The 26081-nt window shown below is 34.4% G+C and overlaps 2 protein-coding genes across 2 annotated transcripts in view; one reads left to right on the top strand and one right to left on the bottom strand.

Annotated features, from left to right (window-relative positions):
* LOC136041433 (putative ankyrin repeat protein RBE_0220) overlaps nucleotides 1–2132 on the top strand; it is an 8976-nt gene extending 6844 nt beyond the window's left edge. Inside the window, exon 2 of the mRNA XM_065726101.1 lies at nucleotides 42–2132. Coding sequence (XP_065582173.1) covers nucleotides 42–629 — 588 coding nt within the window. The 3' untranslated portion in view covers nucleotides 630–2132. The remainder of the gene's footprint in view (nucleotides 1–41) is intronic.
* Nucleotides 2133–4893: 2761 nt separating this feature from the next.
* On the bottom strand, nucleotides 4894–26081 carry LOC136041499 (small ribosomal subunit protein eS1). The gene is made up of 6 exons (XM_065726200.1): nucleotides 25918–26081; nucleotides 20617–20720; nucleotides 16632–16750; nucleotides 10009–10212; nucleotides 6615–6776; nucleotides 4894–5116 (listed from the first exon to the last, which is right to left on the bottom strand). Exons 1-6 carry the CDS (start codon nucleotides 25977–25979, stop codon nucleotides 4961–4963), a joined length of 807 nt encoding a protein of 268 aa, XP_065582272.1. The 5' UTR covers nucleotides 25980–26081; the 3' UTR covers nucleotides 4894–4960.

The following is a 26081-nucleotide window of genomic DNA, read 5'->3' as shown; positions in this document are numbered from 1 at the left end:
ATACTTTTTTGCTTCAACTGATAGTCATTTTGCATTTGCAGATAGTCCAACTACTGCTTGTTTGGTCAGCTGATATCAACGCTACAGATTTTTATGGACATACTGCTTTGTGGGTAGCCTGCAAGCATTTGTACATTGAAATTATTGATTTACTTCTTGAAAATGGAGCAGGCCCTAGAACTCCTTCACTTTGGTCTGAGTGTCCTTTATATGCAACAACTAAGGAAATGGAAACAAGCGTCCAAACAAGAGAAACAATTGCGAAGAAATTGATCCTGGCTGGATTCCGTTCAAAATGTAAAGACAAGTTAGGCAGAGACGCGTTTTATTGGTCAGTGTTAAATGGATCGAACAAAACAGCAATTTTAATTCTCAGAAGTGGCTATAGACCTACCAGGAAAATTATTAACGAAAACGAGCAGCTGTTTACAAAAATGTCCTTGGATTTTCTAGAACTACTTGTCGATACTGTAGAAAATATTCCGTCTTTATTAGAACTCTCCAAGCTTGTCGTTTGTGACCGTGTACAATCTACGACAGAAAGAAGGCAAATTCGTGCCTTAATTTCTAACTTAGAACTGCCTAGAACTTTGGTGAGGTATCTTTTAAAAGACCCCTTTGACGTTTAAATCAGGATGTGGAGTCAGCTATAGGTTATAACCGGCTTTGACTCATACAAATTTTCAATATACTGATTTCAGCCCCATTCAACCAAATTTACTAAAACAACAACTCCGACTCTACAGCTCCGTTTTAATCTTCATTAAGTAGATCCAACTCCTTTACAAATTACTTCATTTACAAAGTAGATCTGACTCCTACTCCACACATTTTCAATATACCGATCCATTCAGCAAAAATTTAGTAATTTAGTTTGAAGCTTCATTTAACTATGTTTTATAAAGTATAACCGATTCTGGCTCCAGACATTTTCAATATACCTACTCCATTAAGTAAAAATTTATTAAGGCTCTACCTTCGACTCTATAGCTGTTTGAAGCTTCATTTACCTATTTCTACTATACTATACTATAAAGTGTATACTATATAGTATACTATACTATACTATATACTATATTATACTATACTATATTCTTACATACTATAAAGTATGTCTGACTACATATTTTCAATATACCAATCCATTCAGCAAAAATTTACTAAAGCTCTAAATCCGACTTTACAGCTCCATTTGAAATTTCATTTAACTATATTTTATAAAGTATAACCGACTCTGACTCCAGACATTTTCAATATACCTACTCCATTCAGCAAAAATTAGTCGATGGTAATTACCTCGTATTTTCATCTTAGGGTCATGTTTGATATTTTCGGAATTGCTAAAAATAATTTTCTAATCTGTTTTCAAAGGGTGGGTTAACAGGGGAATGCTTGTTCAATATGACTTTTACTTTCCTTACGTATATTAACTACAAATCCTCCCATTAAAAAAGCTTAGCAACCAGCTTTTGGCAATTTTCCTAGAAGAGTTAAGATAAGAAGTATAGGCTGGAGTTGTAATTGGCATCAGGAAAAAAGAAAACAATTTGAAAGTAGCCTACTCTCCTAAACACAACATAGCTAATGGAGTGAATTCTTTTAGAAGATATGAAATATTAAATGATTAGAAAACATGACTGTCTGCAAATAATTGGAAATATTTTGAAAAACTACAAAAAGTGAAAAAAAAACTTTCCTTTCCAATGAGGCATGTTTTGTGACGCAAGTTTTATGGACTAGAGCATTAAATAGATTGTGTTTTTTCTTTCAGTGTGATTTTACCGAAACAAACCTTAGAAAATGGATGCAATGTTTGTTAAGGATAGAGCGGAATAACAGACATTTTCGAAATAGCATTACATCTTATTTTTCATACTAATCGTGTAGTAGCCATAAAGAGGGAAAAGAACGGTTAGAATGCTCGCCTATACACTCAACGACAAGATTTTTAAACTCCTTCGTTCCATACTACGTGAAGCACTACAACGACAATATCCTTAAATCGCAGTGATAGCTCATCATGTGTTCTTTATGTTGCATGTTTTTGCATTTTTCTCTTTTTTTTGTTTGACGATACCCATGTTATTGTATTGTGATAAAGGGAAAGAATAAAGAGTATTTATTTATTATAAGTGATGAAAATAGCGCGGATAAAATCCATTTTTTCAATAAGAACTGACCTTAAAAGCATTACTTAAATTCCTGAACTAGCTAGAGTTAACACCAAAATTCAGTTCATTTGAATATCTTCATGGGATTTAGCTAAGGATAACCAAACCGAGAGCTTGTTCAGTAGTTATCATTTTTCGATTGCTAATCCTTAGCTGTATAGAAAAAAAAAACTCAGGGGCTCTTCTTCTAATTTGAATTGTCACGGAGGATCTTTCGCATAATCTCATCATCGGAATCAATTTCGGCCAGCGGTGTACTGCCCCCAGGTTCCGTAATACCAAGCAGACTATATAGGAATTTAACCATTAAGTGAACCTTTTCTATCTCAACTAGCCAATGTCATCAATCACACTATGTAGACAGATGATGTTAGTTAAATCTTGGTATGATGAACGAGCCTTAATAACGTGTGAGATATAAGGTAAGAAATATTTAAGGTACTGTCCCTGCTTTAGTTTGTCTTCTATTTGTGCTTACGTTGTTTGTTGCTTGACCGAGAACACAGCAGCGCCAAGTTAGACAAAAATATATTTGTTACTTCAGTGTTTAATTTTAGCTTTGAAATTAGATTATCCGTTTCTTATTGATTTCACCATAAAACATCAGCTAACTCAAGGATAAAGCGGGTTAATTCACCCCATTTTATCTAAAAAGTACCAACAGTCCATTGAGTCACAAAAGTGTCCATTCTAAGAAAATGGATACAGGCTTTTCCGCTTTCACCTGATAGTTTAATGCTCTCTAAAATACATACTTGGATACTGTTCAATTACACTTTTGTTTCCCATTTTTACTTGCTTATCCACCAACATTTAATGGTGAAATAAAGAAGAAACAAGTGTTAGTTTATTGAAAAAAGGACTGAGCATTCTTAGCTCGAGCAAATAGCAAGATTTAGAGTTAAAACGCACAGAAATATACCCAAGGTAAAAAGTAAGCATTAAAACCCGAAGGTTATCTTTCCGGATATAGATGGCATGCTTGACTGAAAATGAATTTAATCTTCAAGTCTAATTGTCAACCTTTCAGATATTATAAACGCGCCTTTGTAAAACATTAGAAGCGCACAACAGATGCTACTTCACTTACGATTTTTTTTTTAAACACGATGTCAATTAGAAAAATATTCTAAACAGTGTTTTATTCATGTGTTTTTTTAGCGTACATCCTGTTTTCAGAAGGAAATATTAAGCAATCTATTCAAGCCCTGGATATTGGAAATTAAATAAGAATTTGACAATTTAATATGCCCGATTCCCAAACTCCAGGATGGGATGACCCTACAGAGAATTATTTGAGATTGAATGCAAGGCAAAATGACAAATATAGACGAATTATATTAGGAACATACTATGCTGCTGATATTTCAGAATTTCTAACATGATGGCATGTTTTCAGTAAAGCGTGTAGTCCATGCAAACATGAAAGACAACATTTAGGAGTGACTACAAACCATATTTTCTTCTCAGATGCTTCATGTAAGAGCTCAATTTTTTAAAAGCAAGCTCTCCGTGGTAGCACTTTTAGCTAGTAGTGAACCATTGAATATAATAAGGCGCGAATGTAATTTAGCTTTAGCAAGATTTATATTTTATTTATCCAATCTATATGACATTTCCTTTTGCGGTGTTCGTGTGCACAACGTTGTATCAGTAAGAGAATTGTTCAGCACTTTTGGCAAAAAAAGAAAACTTTTTTAGATATTTTTTGTTGCTTTGTTCTTGCATGTTTTTTTTTTTATATCTAGTTTTTTTTTGGTTAATAAAGGCACATATTTTACCATCCATGTAGTTGATGCCCTACTTAACCTTGGCAAGCTGAGTACCTTTTTTAGTTATTTTTCCGACTCACTTCATTTTTATTTTATCCTTATATTCAGAACTTAACTGATTTCTCCTCAGAAACAAGGGTGGCATTTCAGAACTGTATATATTTTAAATAATCCTTAAAATGTTAGGTGACGACATGTCAAATAATTTTGAAAACTATCAAAGAATGGTTCAGATTTTATATATATGAGTGTGGATAATAAGCCACGTGATTTAAACAATTAAAACCTTGGAAGTTACTGGACATGATACAGTGTAGCACTGCATAGTCGTTTACATCAACATCTTGAAATGTTTATTGTCACATGGGTTTCTAGATGACAGTAGGCTCTTCAAATTGAGTGGAATTAAAATAGATACATTTTCTAACTTGTGATATTCCAGGCCTATCTTTTACTACTAGGGCGACTTGTTTTGGTATATAACTAATAACTTATCTTCTAGCATTAACAATGCAATTTTGTTGTTCTTTAGGTTAATGGAGACGTAGACGTGGAATTTAGATCAACTTGGTGACGAATTAGGGATTAGATTAGCCATTCAAAAAAAGAAGACCTTTTTTACGTCCATAAATTTAAAACTGAGGATTTGTTTAGACATTAAAAAAGCAGAGCTTTTTAAAAACACCTCTAAAATATGCATATTGCGCGAACTGAAAAGGCAGTGTAAGTAGATGGGCAGGGATAAGGTAGATGGCTGATGTAAGGCAGGCAGCACGGAAAAAAAGGGATCAAAGTTCGTTCTTTTTAAATTGCAGTTGAGAAACTAAAGGAAATAATCTACTATGCCTCCAAAAGACTAGAAAACACCTGTATGCCAAACCTGAATAGTATTAACAAAACCTCCAGATTTATTTACCCCCTAACAGAAGAAAAAACATCATATCAAGAAATTGTCAGTATTTTTTTATTTGGACCATCCAAGTTTTTCAACAAAAACAAGGGAGGAAAAAGAACTGCTTAAACAGATTCTTGGATAGGTGGTTCATACCCTTCAGGGCGAGAGATGACAACACCGGTTCCGTCCTCAGTGGTAACCCTCTTTGTAACAGCACCTTCACCATGCATATCTAGAAGCTTGCCCATGTCGAACTTGGGTTTTTTCAACACCTTGACCTATAAAATACAAATTCTAATTAATTTTAAGGACAAAAATAAAAAATAACCTACAATGCTGTAAGATAGGTCCTAAATTACCTTATATAGCATAGAATGCAGAGATGATGGTTCTTCTGTTACCAGGGCTGGCCAAAAAATCCCACAGAGCAGGGACTAGGGTCTAATGGTGTCAGTTTACGAAAATTCAGGAGAGGGCAAGCTGTATCCCCCCACCCCAAAAAAAATAAAAGGTTTGCCCATGATAGTAAGCAGACATTGCTGACCTAATTATAGGACCAATGAATTTTTGAATTGGACAGCCCAGATTTTGGTATGTCAATCAATCTCTACTTAGATAGGCCTAACCGTCACCAAGACAATTCAAACTTAATGGACCTTAACGCTTTCGAATACAAGCTCAGTTTGGTGAGGCACATTGTCTTTTCGTTTCATGCAACCATACTTACTATCTTTGTTTAATTTCAATTTAAAATGAAGAAAAAGAAAGTTTGCAAGGTAAAAATAATGAAGACCATGCGAGCCAATCTAAAACTTTGAAACATTTAACAATGAGCAGAAATAGCTATTTATTTGTTTCCAAAACTTTAAGATCAAATGAACACTCAAAATGAAATTCTAATAATAAACTCTAATAAAATAAATTAAAACTAAAACAAATAATAATAAACAGGACTTAGCATTTCGCAAAATAATTTTAATTAAGTCCAAAAAGGTAGATACTTGCTCTATAATATTGAACAGGTTGTGCCTGCTGTTTCGTTCAACTTTGGGTCAATGTTGATATGTAAAAGCTTTTCAGTAACTTCTCTTTATTTCATTTCATTTAACCGTTTTCGTTATGAACTCGAGAAATCAACCACTATAAGTTTATTTGCTCTTAAGTGAATCTTTTATTTTTGTAGTTGTCCCCTTGTTTCACAGGTTGCCTGCAAAACTTATGAGATTTGCTCTTAGTTTCTAACGACTTAATTGAGATCCAACAACCCCATCGGGTAAGTACACCCAACACAAGATTCCAGACATCCATCTTAATAAGTAGTGTCCAGACACTCCCTCATTATGTAGAATTATATTTGGAATTTCGCTATACGATCCCTAAAATAAGAGATGCGTATTTTTAAATTATTTTCTCGCTTTCAGGGGTTCCTTCATAGCAAGCTCAGGAGGACCCCCACCATGTGTTTAGCTACGCTTTTAACGCCGTCTAATGTGAATTCATCAAGTTTGCTTTTGGATTTAGAACACTTACACTTTTTTTTTATCAGCTATTGGTAATAGTAAGTTTGAACTAAGACTAAATGCTTCAGATTCGGAAATTTGATTTACAACCAGACTACTTATTACATAGATAATTCTCAGATACATCAAATTTATACAAGTGAAACGTCAAATTGCCAATTGAACATTTAAAACTGGATATCCCATAAATGACTATGAGGACAACACAAAAAAATATGGGTGTGAACAAGATATAGAAAAAGATAAGACAACTCGCCTTTCTAATATAGACTTCATGGATTGGGTAGATACTGTGACAGGATTTTTCAATATCTTTGGCAATGGAATCAGGGATCAATTTGCTCACAGCCTCCTTCAAATCCCCAGAAGATATTTCTTTAGTGATGATTTCGGTCATCTTCTTGCGAATAGCACGAACCTAAAATCACAAGAAAGTTGAATAAGAATCAGCTAAATCTCAGTTTTCAAATTAACTTAATTAGTATAATTAAATTTTGAAAACAGAACAAATATCCGCTTCTAAGTAAATGAAGTGGTACAAATCATTAGATATTAGAAGAGTATTCTCTGCTGATCCTATAAATATAAGGAGGATTATTCTAATTTTTGAAGCAGTTAATCTTTTACGAAAGCTGAGTATTAACCTGCTATTCAAAGCACAACCCAAGCCCTTTAACAAGACAATGTTCAAAGGTTGAACACAAAATAGGTTAAAGACCTATTTGTAATTTATACATATATATATATATATATATATATATATATATATATATATATATATATATATATATATATATTAAAATTAACAAGAAAATCACTTCAAGTAATTTAAATAGCACAGTCGCAATACGCTGTAAAGAGTATTTTCTGCCGATCCTGTAAATATAAGGTGAGTATTAACCTGCTATTCAAAGCACAACCCAAGCCCTTTAATAAGACAATGTTCAAAGGTTGAACACAAAATAGGTTAAAGACCTATTTGTAATTTATATATATATATATATATATATATATATATATATATATATATATATATATATATATATATATATATATATATATATATATATATATATATATATATATATATATATATATATATATATATATATATATATATATATATATATATATATATATATATATGTATATATATATATCTAGAGAAGAAAATAAAAAAAGAAGAAGTCAAACATGTAGTTCTATTTCCTCTGCAAGTTGTTGGCATGCTATTCATCTTGAGTCATGCAGGGTTAATGTTTCAACGGAAAAAGTGTTTCACCATCATTAAATAGCTGAGATTCAACTTTTTCAACTCAACAGATTACAATTTCAATATTTAATTTGCAATATTTTAGATCGAAAACATACTAGAAAGATACAAAAAAAGAAATCTACCACAAAAAGAAAAAAGAACTTCAAATTTTAAAAGTCAAATCGCCTGTTTAAAAGGAAACATATACCCCTTAACAAAAATTAAATAGAAAAAAAAAACAAGTTTTTTTTAACTGAAAGTAAGGAGCGACATTAAAACTTAAAACGAACAGAAATTACTTCGTATATGAAAGAGGCTGCTTCCTCATCAACGCCCCGCTCTTTACGCTAAAGTTTGACTCTGTCTCTCAATTCTTCTTTTTAAAACAGTAAAAACTTTAGCGTAAAGAGCGGGGCGTTGATGAGGAAGCAGCCTCTTTCATATACGAAGTAATTTCTGTTCGTTTTAAGTTTTAATGTCGCTCCTTACTTTCAGTTAAAAAAAACTTGTTTTTTTTTATTTAATTTCTGAACGTTTTTGAATCAATGCATGTTTTGATTTTGGCTCTCCGCAGAGGAATAATTAAAACGAAATTTGCATTTTTTTTTTTTGGCTAAATGGCTTTCTCATAATTTTGATCGAATGATTTTGAGAAAAAAGAGCGGGGGAGGAAGCCTAGTTGCCCTCCGATTTTTTGGTTAATTAAAAAGGCAACTAGAACTTTTAATTTTTTACGAACATTTTTATTAGTGAAAGATTTACGTAACTTATAAATTAGCTTACGTAAAGAACTTTTATATTCTCATATTTTTATTACATATATGAGGGGGTTCACCCCCTTGTCAGATCCTCGCTCTTTACACTAAAGCTTAAATTTTGTCCCAATTCATTAAGAATGACCCCAGAATCACAAAAGCCGCAGAATAAATGGTTGAAATTACTAAAACACTTTAGCGTAAAGAGCGAGGTATTAGGAGGAGGTGAGCCCCTCAAATGGGTAATAATTTCTGTTTGTTTTAAGTTTTAATGCTGTTCCTTACTTCCAGCCGAAAGAACTTTTTCATATTTATTTTTTCATTGTTTTTTTTAAATAATGCTAGTAAATCCTGCGCTCCCTTCATGGAGATTTTCTTCCCCCATGACAAATTATCGAGGGAAAGTTACCCCAGCATATCCCCCTCTTCTCAACCCCTCCCCCAACCAAAAAAATCCTCCTGAAAACGCCTGTACACTTCCCAATAGCCATTACTATATGTAAGCATTGGTCAAAGTTTGTAACTTGTTGCCCCTCCCATGGGGACTGTGGGGGAGTAAGTCGTCCCCAAAGACATAGTTATAAGGTTTTTCGACTACGCTGAATAAAATGGCTATCTCAGAATTTTGATCCGTTGACTTTGGTAAAATAATTAGCGTGGGAGGGGGCCTAGGTGCCCTCCAATTTTTTTGGTCACTGAAAAAGGGCACTAGAACTTTTCATTTCCGTTAGAATGAGCCCTCTTGCAACGTTCCAGGACAACTGGGTCGATACGATCACCCCTGGAAAAAAAAAAAAAAAAAAAAAAAAAAAAAAACAAATAAACACGCATCCGTGATCTGCCTTCTGGCAAAAAATACAGAATTCCACATTTTTGTAGATAGGAGCTTGAAACTTCTACAGTAGTGTTCTCTGATACGCTGAATCTGATGATGTTATTTTCGTTAAGATTCTATGACTTCTAGGGGGCGTTTCCCCCTATTTTCTAAAATAACGCAAATTTTCTCAGGCTCGTAACTTTTGATGGGTAAGATTAAACTTGATGAAACTTATATATTTAAAATCAGCATTAAAATGCGATTCTTTTGATGTAGGTATTGGTATCAAAATTCCATTTTTTAGAATTTTGGTTACTATTGAGCCAGGTCGCTCCTTACTACAGTTCGTTACCACGAACTGTTTGATACATTTTATACCAAAGCATGGACTGATGTCTATTGGCAAAAACGTTTATTTTCTTCTTAAATGTTTTGAGCAAGAAGGAGGCTGAGACAGATAGCGAGAGAGAAAAGCAGAGACTGAGAGCGAGAGATAAAGAGAGAGATTAAACTAGCCTAAATAAAAAGCAACAAAACAGTGGGCACAGAAATTTAAGGGGGCGCAAAATGTCAAATAAATAATCCAACTGTTATAACCATTCTGTAACTATATTTTTTTTTATCAAAATAAACTAGAGGGTGCAGCTAATAAATGAAAAATTACAGATAAATTATTAGTTAAATAAAATAACCTTGTTAATAAAATAAAATTCCATTAAAATGTAACCTGAAAAATGTTTGAGAGACAGGAGGGGGGAAGCCCTAATCATGATTTTGTCTCGGAGGCAAGAGAGACTAGAACCGCCACTGGCTTTCAACCAACCTGAGTATGTTGAGCATAGCAGGTCTTCCTTTGTGACCTCTGGTCTTTTTGTGTAAAACCAATGCAGAATACCCTCAGTAAGTAGCTATCTGTTGTTTTGACATCCACGCTGCATTCAATCAATGTCTGCCATTTTTTGACAAGAGATCGAAGCTTGTCGGTGGTGAAGTCCATCCCATGGAAGTTTGTAAGAAGATAACGACCCTGAAACAAAAATTAATCAAATACAAATAAAATTGACTTTTCTGTGCGAAAACTCACATGCTAACAAGCTGAAAACTTTTAGTAAAAGATTTTACAATCCAAGAGCTTTTGAACTATGTGCAGCTTTCTTGTAACCCAAGACGTTGTGCATGTCTTAATCTTCAGGTGATTAAGATATTAACTTTCCTAAAGTACTGTACAATAATAATAATAATAAAAACAATGGATGTACATTGTGACTAAGGTAGGAGAAATTTACTGGGCGTTTGAAAATAAATACACTGAGCAAGATGCGATGCTGTCACCTATATAGACAAACCGATAGTTTATTTTACCCCACCATAAAACATGGAATAAAAACATGGCGGGAAAGAAAGAAAAAACACTAGTTCAACAATAAACGATTAGATTATGTTCACTTATACATTCATAGTTTGGATATTAGGTGCAGTGGCAGGAAGCAAGGCCATATCCAGGGAAAGGGAAGTTACAGGGTTTAACACACCCTCACCCCACTCTGAAACTTTTGTCCCGTTCGTAATAGTAACAAAAATGCGTCTTAACAAATTTTTGACGCGTTTTTTTTGTAATTCTTCTTGAAGAAAATTTCACAGAAAATTCACCCCCCCCGAAAAGTCCTGGATACGCGCTTGGCAGGAAAGCACTCAGAAATACTTTCTTTAGCACTAATTTCTTGGTTAGACACAACTTTAAAGAGATCAGAAATTCAATATTTATTCTGTCAAACAACATAATTACAAATCAAAAATACTTCAAAAATATCCAACTTTAATTCTCTCTATTTCTGTGAGCCATTCCCAAAGCAGGGAAAGGTAAAGGATATGGTAATGCCACTGCTCTATATAGCCTCGCCAGAAATTGCCGATCATAAGAATACTTCAGCGGGGCTAGTTTAGCATACCTCACTCACAAGTAAGACACAAGGGTATCAAGGCAAAGAGTTCTCGTAATTTTCTGATCTCGGCCATACTGACGGCGTAAGATTACACATGCTGTCAAACTCCAAAGTAATGGACATATCACATTTTCATAATATTAAGAGGTTTATCAAGAAGAGTCCACAAAAATAAGAGTATGTAGCTAAATAGCATGTCTCGAATACTGCATATAATACAAGGTACTACTAAAAAGTTTTAAGACGGGTGGCACCGCTGTTCAGGGAAAGATACAACTGTCCGTTAACACAGTAGCGACGACGTGGTCTGTCCTTGAAATGTTTTGAAACAAGCACTGAGATATCTTTGCTCAATACGGCAAGTCAATCTGTTGAATGCAGGCGAGTATGTATCTTGGACTAATTGTTAAGTGTTTAAAATGGATTAAACACGTACATAGTTGAAATTTTGTTTTTAAAAGGGAAAATCTTCCTTCAGATTTGTGAAATCTTAAAAACAGCTTTGAGCTGATGAGGACAGACATTTTTATCTCCTTCAGCAGGTTCAAAGCTGGACCCAAGTCAGTCAAGGATTACCACCAGCCCAACCAGTCTCCCACATAAAAAAACGAACCGCTAAAGTTTGCAATTTACTACGCTCAGACTCCACAACTACATCTAGGGAGATGACTGAAGACCGGTATATTTTCATGTGGTTCAGTCAATTTTTGCTAACGATTTGAACATGCGTAAAGTGTTCGCAGAATTCATTCCAAATTTTTGTTAAACAAGCAGAAAAACCGAAAACTTGAAGTGTTGCAATGACTGTCCAATAGACCCGGAAATGAGCTCAGAATTCTTGATAAGGCAGAAACCAGAGACAAAAAGTGGGTTTTGAGAGTAACCCAGAAACAAGGATCCAATCTCCTCTTGAGGAAGAAATCAGATCCACCATGACAAAAATAAAGTGCAAAAAAGTTGGTCAAATGTGAAGACAATATGAGTGGTGCTTTTTCAATTTATATAGGCATTGTGTATATCCAACTTACCAAGAAAGTCGACCAGGCTAGGTGTTTTCTGTCTCACAAGCCATCTGACATTCAAATGTTAATCGTAAAAAGGGCAGGGACATTGACTTGAACGTAACAATTTTCTGAGTAGGTAACTGTACCTGGTAAAACAAGAGCTAAGAGCTCATATGGCACTTGTGACGAGGCAAGAAGAGTTAAGAGCCAAGAGATTATATGGTATGAGCTCTAACAAAATTGTATGAATCAATAGATTGATTGGGCTTAATGCCGGTCAGGATTTAAAATAAGAGCCCTGAGTCACGATGTCCTTCTAAATATCAAAATTCATTAAGATCCGATCACCCACTCGTAAGTTATAAATACCTAATTTTTTCTAATTTTTCCTCTCCCTTTAACCCCCCCAAATGGTCGAATCTGGGAAAACGACTTTATCAAGTCAAATTGTGCAGCTCCCTGACACGCCTACCTTTTTTCATCGTCCTAGCACGTCCAGAAGCACCAAACTCGCCAAATCACTGAACTCCTCCCCCCAACTCCGACAAAGAGAGAAAATCCAGTACGGTTCTGTCAATCACGTATCAAGGACATTTGCTTATTCTATCCACCAAGTTTCATCCCGATCCCTCCACTCTAAGTGTTTTCCAAGTTTCAGGTTCCCCCTCCCAATTACCCCCCAATGTCACCAGATCCGGTCGGGATTTAAATAAGAGCTCTGAAACACGATATCCTTCTAAATATGAAATTTCATTGAGATCCGATCACCCGTTAGTAAGTTACAAATACGTTATTTCTTCTAATTTTTAAGAATTAACCCCCCCCAACTACCCCAAAGAGAGCGGATCCGTTCCGATTATGTCAATAATGTATCTAGGACTTGTGCTTATTTTTCCCACCAAGTTTCATCCCGATCCCTCCACTCTAAGTGTTTTCCAAGATTTTAGATTTCCCCCTCCCAGCCCCCCCAATGTCACCAGATCCAGTCGAGATTTAAAATAACAGCTTTGAGACATGATATCCTTCCAAACATCAAATTTCATTAAGATCTGATCAACCATTCGTAAGTTAAAAATACTTAAATTTTTCAATTTTTTTTTCGAATTAACGGGCCCCCCACTCGCCCCCCCCCCAGATGGTCAAATCGGGAAAACCACTATTTCTAATTTAATCTGGTCCGGTCCCTGATACGCCTTCCTAATTTCATCGTCCTAGCTTACCTGGAAGTGCAAAAAGTAGCAAAACCGGGACCGACAGACCAACAGAATTTGCGATTGCTATGTGTCACTTGGTTAATACCAAGTGCCATAAAAAGGTTATTATAGGTGCTCAAAATCTTGTCTTTGTTAATTATTCCGTTGATATCTCTCTTGGTTAAACATAACATTCTCAAAAATACTATATGGAGGGACAAAATTAATTTTGTGCTATATGATAGTTAGCATATATGAAGTTATAGAAGTAGTGAGTAGCGTAAAGAATAAACCACCCAATGACCAATCAGAAGGATAAACCTCCCCATCAGAAAAGTCCTCTGATACTCCCCCCACTATGACTCAAGTCATCTCATGCTATAGTGGGGGAGTACTACAAAAGCTTCAATCTGCATTTCCATGAAAGCATTCAGTGGAAAAGACCTGTCCCCTGTAGAGAAAATTGGATCTTTCATAACGAAAATGCACTTGCACATCAGGCATCCTTGATCCAGAAATTTTTTTTGGCCAAACTTGAAATTCATGTTTTTGCCCCCCCCCCCCTTGTTCCTTTGATTTGCCTCGGCTAACTTTTACATGCTTTCAGATTAAAACTGTCTCTAAAAGGGAAGGGATTCGACTCAATTGTTGACATTTAAGCAAAAAGGTAGACTTCCGTGCACCCTTATTGAAGACAATTTTCAAAAATACCAGAAGTCAAGACAGCATCAGAATTGTCGTGGTCATTCATCAGGGACTACTTTAAAGGATAATCACCATAGCCTATGCCACTTTGAACTAACAAGCCCAGTCTTTATGTTTTCTAATAACACCTGATAGGTAAAATTTTCATAGGAGACAAATCTTAAATTTTTTTTTTTTACCACCAGCCTTTTTGGTCCTTTCTACCTCTTAGGAAAAAAACAGTAGCTGTATAATGATCCCAAATGCCGCCCTCCCACAGTTCTGATACTAACCCTGATACAACCACCCATTCTTTATCAAAGTGAGTGATCTAAATTATCAATACAAGTTAGCTTCACTAGTAACTATTAACTTTTGCTTAATTTCATCACTCTTTATTCAATGTTAAAAATCCTAGTATTTTCATAGATCAATTTTTCTATTCTTCTTTAATATCAAAAACAAAAATTAATCGTTTACTTTTCAGAATATACATATATATATATATATATATATATATATATATATATATATATATATATATATATATATATATATATATATATATATATATATATATATATATATATATAACGTACGGGAAATTGCAGTTCCTGCTGAAGCAGCACAATAAAAGAGCTCAAATCCCATAAAACTTGTCATTAAATGTATGATAGGAGGCTGCTCTTCATCTAATATACATTGCTACATAGTACTAAGGACATAAAACAGAAACTTTTTTTGCCCCTGGACCTGTACTGGGTCTATTCATTCCTGAAACCACGATTTTTTTGGGTTGTTTCAAAACAATGAAGTCTTTAGGGAAGTACCCCATTTTTTGTTACTTTTGCCAGGTTGAACCATAAAAATACATAGGCGAAACTAATTCAACTTGATAAGGCTTTTCGTTTACAACAAATCAAATATTAAAAATCTGATAGTTCTCAACCAAAAACTCAACCAATAGTTCAAACCAAATTTCAAAGGAAACCTATCTAGTACCTAATGTTTTCAGCCTATTCTTTGCTGAATTTTCACTCACTCAATTTTTTTTTAATGTGGCAACCACTACTACTAACAACCAATTCCTGATTTTTTCTATTTCTTTAAGATATCTATTGTTGTATAAGCAACCAATTCGAACAATCCAATTTCAGTTCCCTAGTACTTCAAAGCGGATATTCTCAGAAGGCTAAGATAACACAGGTCCACACGCAGGGGGTTCTTCCAAGTACAGACTTTTGAAATGTTTTCGAATTAATTTTATTTTTCCCATATTTTTCCTATTTTCTGGGGATTTTTCTGACGTCATCTCCATAGGGAAAATTCTACATACAAATATGATGTTCTATAAATGTTTCTATAAAAATCAATGTCTAGGTCTATTTTAGAGAATTGAAAAATAAAGGACTAGACTGATAAATTAGAATAAACTTTTGTTCAAAAATTTTAGCTTTCTAAACTACAAAAAAATGTTATCTTTTAACCAAAAAACCCAGAGGCTCATATAGTACATTATCGTAATTTTCTTCTGTTAGACGAGAAATGGTCTTTTCAGTCATAACTACTTAGCTCTCTTCCTTTGGTCTCTTTTATATGCTTTTAAGTCGTATTTATCCTTTGTCCTTGTGAACAAGTTTTTACTTACTCCACTTTTCTTCAACTGAAAGTGATTATTTGTCCAAATCCTTCTTTCCTCCATTCTTCTTTTGGTCTCTTTTTATATCCCAAGTCCAAGCCAAAAGTCTCGTCAAAAACCAAGATTTTGTTTGAAATGGTCAATTTGGAAGTTTAGAATTGTAGTCTAAGCCCCATCCACCAAAACACTGATTTTTTTGCATTTCAGAAGTCCACGAATGCGTAATAATTGACAATTGACGTGGAACTGACTTCCTTAATCTGTTATCATTTGTTTTTTTATTGTACAACAGGCAACATTACCTTGGGATATTGTTTTGGTCATAAATACTACCCGTCTTTGCCTAAAAATATTTTATCTTAAAAACAAAATTTGACAGTCAGATTATTTTGAGAATCTAGAAGTGTGTTGATTCAAATGTTAACTGTAGAAAAAATCTCTAGCATAATTAGAGATGTTTTAGAGGCGATTCTAATATACATACCTCAAAAAATTTTACCAGCAGATAAAGATAAACTAGAAGAATCTTTCTAATTAAAAAAGGAGAGAAGCCCTTACCATTTAGGCATGACAACTTGTATATAAAATGTTTATAGAATATATGAAGTGAATTTTTAAAGAATACAGAATGTAAACAGATTAGTGTTTCAACTGCAAATTTCTTTAAAGCTTTCATATCAAATCTATTACTCAACTCTCAACTTTGAATAGTTATGAGGAAACCCCTGGGAAGTAAAGATTAGTTATCCCCTCCCCTCCCCCTCAAAGAAAATATGTATAGAGTTCTAAACACTTGTGTTTAAATCCATGCTAAAATTACCTTTAATACGTTCTTGCTACATATATGTAGAAGAGTGGTTCAGGAATTTTAGAACAAAAAAACAAACAACATAGTTTAGCCAGGAAAATTTATCCTATAAGTAGAATTCTATTCGCTGTTCTGTAATGATTCTGAATTAAAATATAACCAAACATTAACTTACTTGCACTTCTTCGGCAATAAGTCTAAATTTCCTGAAAGATCTTTCAGCTTCAGATTCACCCTGAAGATCAGCAAGGGACACTTCAAATACTCGCCCCTTCAAGCTATCAGAGGCAATTTCTAGAAAAAAAAAATTACGGCTTAAAACAAATAAGAGAAAATCATACCTATCTGAAGAATCCTAAAGGAAAGTAGTTTTTTACTTCTATAACTTGTGTTTTGACAACTTTGCTTGGAACAAAAAGTAATTTTATACGTACCACCTACAGAAAAGAAACAAATTTAGCTTAGTACAGCTTGCAGTTAGAAATGTCAATAATTTCCTGAATCATAATTAATGATGTAATAAGCCATAATAGTGTAAACTAGCCATAAATATCATTCTCAATAATTTTATATGTACCATTTTATCAAGAGTGCTGTAACAAATTTACTCTAATAATGCTAGTGAAGTATAGCATTCAAATCTAAGTATACTATATATAGCTTACTGCTGTTACTTTATGGATGGAGTTGTACACCCCAATACTATTGGTATAATAAAAATAATGTATATCTAACTACATGCTTGATACTCACTATACTAAAACTATAAAAAGTACAATCTGATTTTCTGGAAAAACAATACTGATTGGCAGCCTGGCAGTCACATGCATTATGAAGCTGTAATATTAGTTAAGCCCTAATCTAATCCCCAATATAAACCAAAAATTGCTGCTACATTATAATGTGGCTGTTTTAGGCTACTTGTGTTCCATGTTCCAGCTTTCCCATTACCGGCTTTAGCTGTAGGGACACCTTGATAGCAACCAGCCCTCTTAAGATTCTTTGAGCTGAGAAATAAACAGTTTTGAGATAATTTGGCTAATTTTACAAGATTCGGACAAATAATCACTTTCAGTTGAAGAAAAGTGGAGTAAGTAAAAACTTGTTCACAAGGACAAAGGATAATTACGACGGAAAAGTCAATTTTCAAATAGCAACATTGAAACTCTTTTGATCTTTTAGTTTGAACAAGTTTTAAGAAGCAGCAGCATGAGAAAAGGTACATCTCTTCTTGCAGAAAAGAGAGGAGATACATACACCTCGCAAGAAGAGTTATTTCAGAAGAGACTTATCACCTAGTAAAAAAAAAAGAATATCAAAAGCGAATCAAGTTTTTTTTGTTTTGTAGTGGCTCTTTTTTAGAGTTTGGTTCCTGTTGAGTCGAGTTACTTACAGTTCATTACCATGAACTGTGATCAATCTTCAAACACAGATATCAGGTCGAAGAGTAAAAAATAAAGACCAAACGTTTGTAAGAAAAAAACTCTGGAAATAATATAAAACTTTAAAAGAAAACAATCTGGAAATAATAACCAAATAATATATAATATATAATTTTTATGAATCATATTTTGGGGTCACGCCTGTTTTAATCAACTATTCCCTGAATTTGAATATAATATATGCCTTAGTTTTGTCTCATTATGAGGGACAGAGGGCAGAGGCTGCAATTTTTACGGTAAGAAGATTATATTTACAAAAAGTTTTGAATGACAAATCCAATTCTACCACAATTATTTTTAATTCCATTGTTTTTATCTCAAGATTCACCTTCATAGACTGTTAATAATTGCTCAAGCATTAGAAGTTGTGGAAGTGTGCATAGGTATTTAAAAAAAAGTTCCAAAGCCCTAATTTGAGCTAAATATCTATCCCGTAAAATTTCATTTACTTAGTGAAAAATTTTCTTAGACTGTAAAAAGATCCTAGACTGCAGTTGAGCCACTCAATCAAGTATAGACACCCCCTGCAAATATTGCAGGGGGAGGGCACCAGAACAGCAACAATGAGAAGAGGACGAATTATACTGCCAACACTCAAGATGTGAAGTTATGTTCCTCCTAATGAAAAATACCCAAACATGATGAAAATATAATGTCAGCTTTTCAGGAGTATTACTTCAGAGTTCAAAGTGAACACATCTAAAATCGGAAACCTTATGAACATTATTAAACGAGTGAATTTTTCCAGTGAACTTATTTATCATTTTGCAACAATAGGCATTGGATTCGTGGCGTATAATCATGTCCTAGGTTTATCAAATAATTCAGTAACTTCAGTGATTATAGAACTTTCACAAGAAATGAAATAACAGATCATATTGTTATTGGATTTTCTTGCTCATCAGTGAAGAAACAGGTTTCAAAGGATTATAGTTCCTGACTTACCTATTTATTACTGTTGAACCATTTTTGCCAATTTTACTAATAAGCGAGCAGGAGAGGGAAATTTTTTGTTGCAAGGGCTGTCGTACCTGCTAGGAGTGGTGTCTCCCTTAAACTGCGGGGATCAGGTAGCAAGAAACTACGCTTCCTTTGCTTATTGGTATCTGGTTCTTATGATATTGATTTGGGACTGGAAACAGACATTCTCTTGGCTGTTTGATGGAGTGCAAATTATTGAATAACGCAGTGCTGAACAGTTTATATAGCTCATTGGAGAATTGTGTAAAATCTAACTTATTAATTAAATTGTAAGTTCAGTTCTTTGAAGAAGATACGATTTTTGAAGTAAAAAAGAGCTGTATGATGAATCCTGATGTGATGAATGATGTGTTCAAAATGTAAAAGAGAAGGATAATGCTATTGACATAGGAAAAATGTTCCTATGTCTTCACACAAGATGTGCAAAGAACTGGAAAACCTTGCCAAAGTTTGTGATTTATGATCTTCAAAGGTTTCAGCTCCCTCAGAATTGACTGAAGTGTATATAGTATCAAAATTCAAGAAATGTACTATAAAGCTGATAAAACCCTGGATAAGTTGAACCAAGTGCCTTTACTTGGCATTCATGAGGGGTCTAGCCAAGAACCCAGAGGTAGGTCTCCTCTTCTTTACTCAGTAGTGGTAAAAAATCTGACTAAGTCATTATCAACAGCAGAAGCAAGAAAAAGCATAATCAACTCCATATGTGGTGCAACTCAGGATATGCATACGATCAAGGTCAGACAAAATAAATCTGATTTTAAGGTACTCGTAAACAACAAGCCCTTAGCTGAAAAGATAGCGAGATCATTCAAGGCATCTGATCAAGAAGCAGCTGTGAGCATAAAGTCAAAACAATGTATTGGAATTATCAAGCACTTCCCACCTGAATTTCAGAATGATCTGTGCTCTTTCATTCATAATTGTAGCAAGGCAGAAAAATGTGGCGATTTACAGAATTTCAAGGTATTCTTCCATGGTCAAGTAGACTTGGATACTACATTCACAAACCCATCAGAAATAGGATATAAAGTGCACAGAGTTGAGCCTTTTCTGTTCCTTCCCATGGGATGTTACAAGTGTCACGAAACTGATGGCCACCAGGCCAATGTCGGTACAAACGCAATGATTTGTTCTCACTGTCCTCAGCTGGGGCATATGAGCTCATGCGATTTTCGGTGCGAAAGTGACATTGGCTGTGTCTCATGCAAGCCAAATAGGCATGACTGCTGTTCACTTTGCTGCCCTAAAAATATGAAATTGTTGTCTGAGAAAATCCATAACAGTGTAACCCATAGCAGTGCTCTGCAAGAAATGTGCCAGAAGTGCAAGAAGTGTAGCTGACTCTGCAAGAAATAGACAGTAATTGGAACATTTTAATTGTATCCTGGGACCATAAACAGCAGGGTTTGTAAAAAGCTTCTTCTTCTAGAGTTTCTGGTAGAGCAATTTGGTATTGTATTGCATGTTTTTGGTTTAGCATCATTATATTTATTTAGTATCCCTGTTCTGAAACCCTAACCAGAAAAATAAAAATAAGAATTATGGTTAGTCAAAAAAATGAGAAATAAAGAAAAAGTAAAGAAGAATATACATTCTCCCTATTTTGACATAAGTTAGGAATGAAGCTTCCTCCTTGTATGATTGCCTAAAACTAAGGTAAAAAACAGCCATATGACATTTTTTCAACAGTGTTTCTATATCAGATCACATTTAAAGGCAAGAAAAGCAACTTACTTGTCCCTGCAGTTCGGTTGACTAAAGTTTTACCAATATCCCTATTGGTGAAAAGGGACGGGGCTTTTACATCATACCAGTCTTTACGAGTGAATGGATCAACACTAAAAAAAAAGAAAAAACAATTAAGAAAATTGAGCACTTATATAATAATAACAATAATAAATCAATCAAGGATTATAAGTTAAATTTTTTTAGAGATCTTAATCCCTTATATTTTGAACATGCAAATTACTTAATAAAGTCAGTTTCCCACTTTGTTTTCAAGCATGTTTTTGTCTTGACACAGAAAGAAGAATTTCTTTTTCCCAAAATGTATTTTATGTTACAAATTCAAAAGCGGAGATAGTGCAAAATGTTCAGATACCCAATATTTTTTTCCCCAAAAAAGCAAAAATTTACAAAGTCTACTTCATAATCTGGATGCCTATGCTAAATATGTCAATTTTATCCACAACAGAATATTCTTCATCACATATTGACAAATGAAGATTGTTTAGTTCATTCCCATAAAAATCCTCTGAAAATTTGAAGTTTGGCCTCAAACCACATTTCATGTGTCAAGCCCCCCATCAAAAGGAGGCTTCTGATATCCCCCTCCAGACACCAAATGCCAAACTTGCCTGGCTCCACAATTTTTTGTCTCACAAACTAGTCTATTTTCAAGAGTGGGCCACACCTTTAGCTCACATATGTTAAGTAAGGCTAGGGAAGATGGGACATGGTATCTTTGTGACGAAAATTTGATTAAGAAAACTCTGCCTTAATTATTTCTATTGTACCATCTATCAGGTAGTATACCATGTGAATTCCTGAAGACATCAGAAAATATTTTTTAGGCAAGAAGTTTTTCTTTGTTCTCTGAGTAAGAAAGAGGATCTGGTTTTCATTACATAACTCCTGAACAGTTTTTTGTATGATAATGAGAGGTTTTTTTGTTGTTTTTTTTAAGTGGTGTTCTTTAAGATTCAGAATACTGTTCAGTGACTGAATACGTTGCCATCTAGCAATACAAAATTGAGCCTTAGTGAAAAATTTCCTGCTTGGGTACTCTGGGACATGTGTTCCTGCCTAACCTGGGACACTTTTTTCCATTGTGTCCCAGGGTACCCTCATATCTACATCAGGCAAGTCCAGCCAGAAGTCAAACTTGGAGATAGAACTAGGTGATATTAATCAGACTGTAATTCAAGCAGTATCTCTAACAGGGTTGCCAATTGTCAACATTTAAAAAGAGTGCAAATCAAGGCTTAAAAGCAGGGAATTTGGCTAAAAAAAAGTCCCCCCTTACTGTTCTGATAACTCTTTTGTCACTTTACAATAATTATAAGTTATCCTCTAATCATTTAACATATTTCCTTTAAATTTTTTGAATGTATTTAAAATAAAGTCAAGGGGGCTTCATATTTAAATCAACCTCTAGATAAGAAGTTAGAAAAAAGTTATAATTCTTTTTATAGCTAAAAGGTTATGCTCTGCTAGAAATTTGCATTTGTTAATTTTGATTGCTTGGATATTTAACTGAACTATAGTTGACTTCATCAAATGTTTATACAGGCTAAGTTTTGTCTCCATTTTGTCCAAATTTTAGAAAGGAATACAAGAGATCCAAGTAGCTAGTCAGGAATGATAGCTGACTTACTGTAGTCAAGTCAACTACCATACCCTAGCAGCAAAAAAAAAGCAAAAAATAATTCTTCTTCTTCCTCTAATGGATTTTCTCCTGCTTGCCCTTTCATATAAATTTAATTCCAATTTTTATGTCAAATGACTAGCTTTCTGGTGCATTCCCAGAAAGTGGATAACTGCTTGTTTGGCAATAGTACTGCTTTGCTTTGAATGCATTAATTTTTAGCAAATTAATGAATATGAATAAATGGGAATGAGACAGGAGTTCTGAGAAAGGGGTATATTAGATCATATGAATCAAAGAAATAAGTCCCTCTAGACAGTTTATCTCAACAAAACAGAAGTACAAATTTAAATTTTCTACTGTATAAAACTCACATCCTCAAAAATCAAAACTTATGCAATCATAAATCACAAAAGAAAAACCACATTTTTTACACACTGCATAAAAACCCTGATCTGTAGTTGCCCTGTTTCTTTCAATTTTTTAGAATGCCTAAGAAGAGGAATGTTAATCTGTTTCTCTATGCCTGGGATGAAGAAAACATGAAGACTGCTGTAATGGCTCATTTTAAAGATGGTATGCCACTCAGATCCCCAACTTGTAGGTTAGGTAGGTGCAACAGTGTTTCCAATTATCAACCCATTAGTCTTACACCTTCAGCTGGTAAAGTCTTAGAAGGAATTGTGAACACTCACATTGCCAGACACCTGACCACAAAAGAACTGCTCAGTGATTGTCAGCATGGCTTCAGACATGGGTGCTTGGTTGAGACTAGTTTGATTGTGATGTATATGATTATACTACTGAGCATCTAGATCAAGCAATCCCTGTCAACTTGGTTTTGTGAAAGCCTCAAATAAAGTACACCACCATTGAATAAGGATAAAGTTATTTGCAATTGGAATATATATTGAAATTGCATAGTGGGTGCTTTAATTTCTTTCCAGGAAAAAGCAAAGGGTGTAAATATTTGAATAGAATGGACAGGTATTCTTTTCAGAAGAAGTGGAAGCATTAAGTGGAGGGCCCTAGGATTGTAGCTAGTGCAAACTCCACAAACAATCACCAAGCTATACAAAAGTCTTGTCAGACCAAGGCTAGAAACTGGCATGTCAATTGCATCTCCCTTCTACAAAGTGGACAAGGACATGATAGAGAAAGTACAGAGGAGAGCAACAAAGATAGCAGACAGGTGCCAACATCTTCCTTACCCAATGAGACTGCAAACTCTGAACTTATGCAGTATGACTTACCAAAGAAAAAGGGGTGACATGATTAACACTTACAAATTGATTCACAACAATCCAATTCATGGTCTTTTCTTCATTGATTCATCACAGTGGACAAGGGGTCATTCTAAGAAGCTCATTAAGGTCAATGCTCAGAGGAGGGAATGCCATCACTTCCTAACCAACCAGTTATTTGGAACTCCCTGAGCAATCATACTGTATCCAGTAAGATCATCAAAGAATTCAAAGTCTCACGTGACAAGGAGTAGAGCAATAAGGAATGGAGGCTGGAAAGGGACACCTTGGAGTCCCAGACCAGAACATAAACCCTATTCAATAAAACCAACTCAATATTCAAAACAATTCCAAATCAATCCACATGGCAATTCTTGAAGAAATGCTACAGGATGGGAAATCCTTCAATTGCTCCAAGTTGCAATTTAAGGTAATGACTCCAAACTCATTGGACCTGTTGATACACCCAATAAGAGCCTCTATGCAGAATGAACTCTGGGTACTTTCCTAGAGGGCAACTTTGTGTAGACTTGAATTCAATGTAAGTAGATGCAAAACAATCCACTTTGGAAGGAAAAATGGAAAATACCTTTATCATGTGTCAGGGATGGACAGATCAAGAGACTATCATCTTGCCTTAAGCAGAGAGAGAGACTTGGGGTCATGGTTGATAAAGAATTAAACATCACTATGTATACACATACAGCTGTAGCCAAAGCACTCCAAACCCCTGGCATTATAAAAAGAACAAACATTGGTAATGACTAAATTTTATAAGGTATTGATAAGGCCTAATTTGGAGTTTGGCCTGTGTGTTGCTAGCCCCCTTAGCAAAGGTGACCAGCAAATGTTAGAATCAGTTCAGAAATGGGCAACAAAAGCAATTGATGGATGCAAATATTTAAACTACTCATCCTGTCTAAAGAAACTGAAACTCCTACTCTTGTCTACAGATGTAATATGGGTGATATTATTATTATAATGCATAAGCTCCTGAATATAAACTCTCCATTAAATAAGCCATTTCAACTTGACTGATCTGCAAAAACTAGGGGCATAGTCAGAAACTATTAGAGTTCCCACTAGACAACATAATAACTTTTTACTAACTCACTAACTAGAATAGGCCTAGTAAATTTGTAGAATTTACTCAACATAGAAGTGGTCACTACCCCCTAGTACTGCTGCCTTTAAACAAGCTGTAGATGGAGAATGATCATCAGAGGCATGGCAAACTGAGTGGGATGTGTTATGACATCCAACCATCATCACTGCTAACCAGCCATTTAGGCTACTTATTTTGCTGGACAATATAATTTTAAGGTAAAAAAACAAAGATTTTCAAAGGCAATCAAGGGTAAGTGCCCTCTAGAGGAAGAAAGAGTAGAGGTGGGCACTTTCAAATACCTTTCCATTATATATTTTAGTCTGTAGACCCATTCCTAAAAGTTTTTCATAACCCAACCCCTTTTCAAGATAGCATGCTCATCAAAACATTAATCCAAGATTAGACACTGCTATCAGAGCACTTGGGCTATTACCAAAGGGGCATAATTTAGGCTCTGGATTTATTTATGGTTGCTTCTTCAAATGGAACTACTTTACAAGATAACAGGGTCAATGTTCCTATTACCTGAACAATTGTTTAGGATCATGAATTTATTGTTAATAGATGCATTTTGACTTTTGAAATGTCTTTTCTCTCTTACAAAACTACTGCAAATGCACCATTATGGAGTTATTCTGGCCCAAATATTCTTGTATTTACACATAGCCTATAGCCTAGAATTTGCAATAATTTCCATTTTGTTGATCAGATATTTGAAATCACAAATCTGTAATAGTTTAGAGACAAATTTGGGCTATATATTTGCAAATTAGGGAGGGTGGGGGTAAAGCATAGCATATATTAAATATGTAAATTAACCATTGCTGTATTTAATATATGCTATGCTCCTCTCCCTAATGTGCAAATATATATAACTCCATATCAGTGCATTTGCAGTAGTTTTGCAAGAGAGAAAAGATGTTCTAAAAGTCAAAATGTATCTATTAATAAGTATCATGACCCTATACAAGTGTTCAGGTAATAGGAACATTGACCAATAGCAAAAAGCACCTTAACTAGCATTTTTATCTTTTCAAAATAAGCAAATGTAATTTTTGAAAATTTATATCATTCTGCTCATCTTTCAGCACAACCAGCCCTATGTAATTTTACAAAGGTTAAGGCTAATTTAACTACTTTGCGTTACGCGCCTGCTTGTCTAGACTAATATAATAAACCTTATCTTTAATCTTGGAGTGTAAGAAGATACATGCATTAACAAACAGATAGCCTACATCCATTACTTAAGGCAGTTATCCCTTTCCATCGTCATTTACGCAATACTGACACGAAGAATATCTTTCAATTTTACTTACATTTTCTTTTTCAATCCCTTTTTTCCTGATTTGGCCAGTCCCTTATTTTTTCCTACAGCCATGATTCAGAAATTTGGAACTAATTTCTTTTAATGTTTAGTTATGATAGTGATGAAGACACGTTTTCTTGAGTATTCTAAGGAATATACAGCGTTCACAAAAAC

Source organism: Artemia franciscana, unplaced genomic scaffold (assembly GCF_032884065.1).
Source record: "Artemia franciscana unplaced genomic scaffold, ASM3288406v1 PGA_scaffold_23, whole genome shotgun sequence".
Classification (NCBI taxonomy): domain Eukaryota; kingdom Metazoa; phylum Arthropoda; class Branchiopoda; order Anostraca; family Artemiidae; genus Artemia; species Artemia franciscana.
This window is presented reverse-complemented; position numbering and strand designations above follow the sequence as displayed.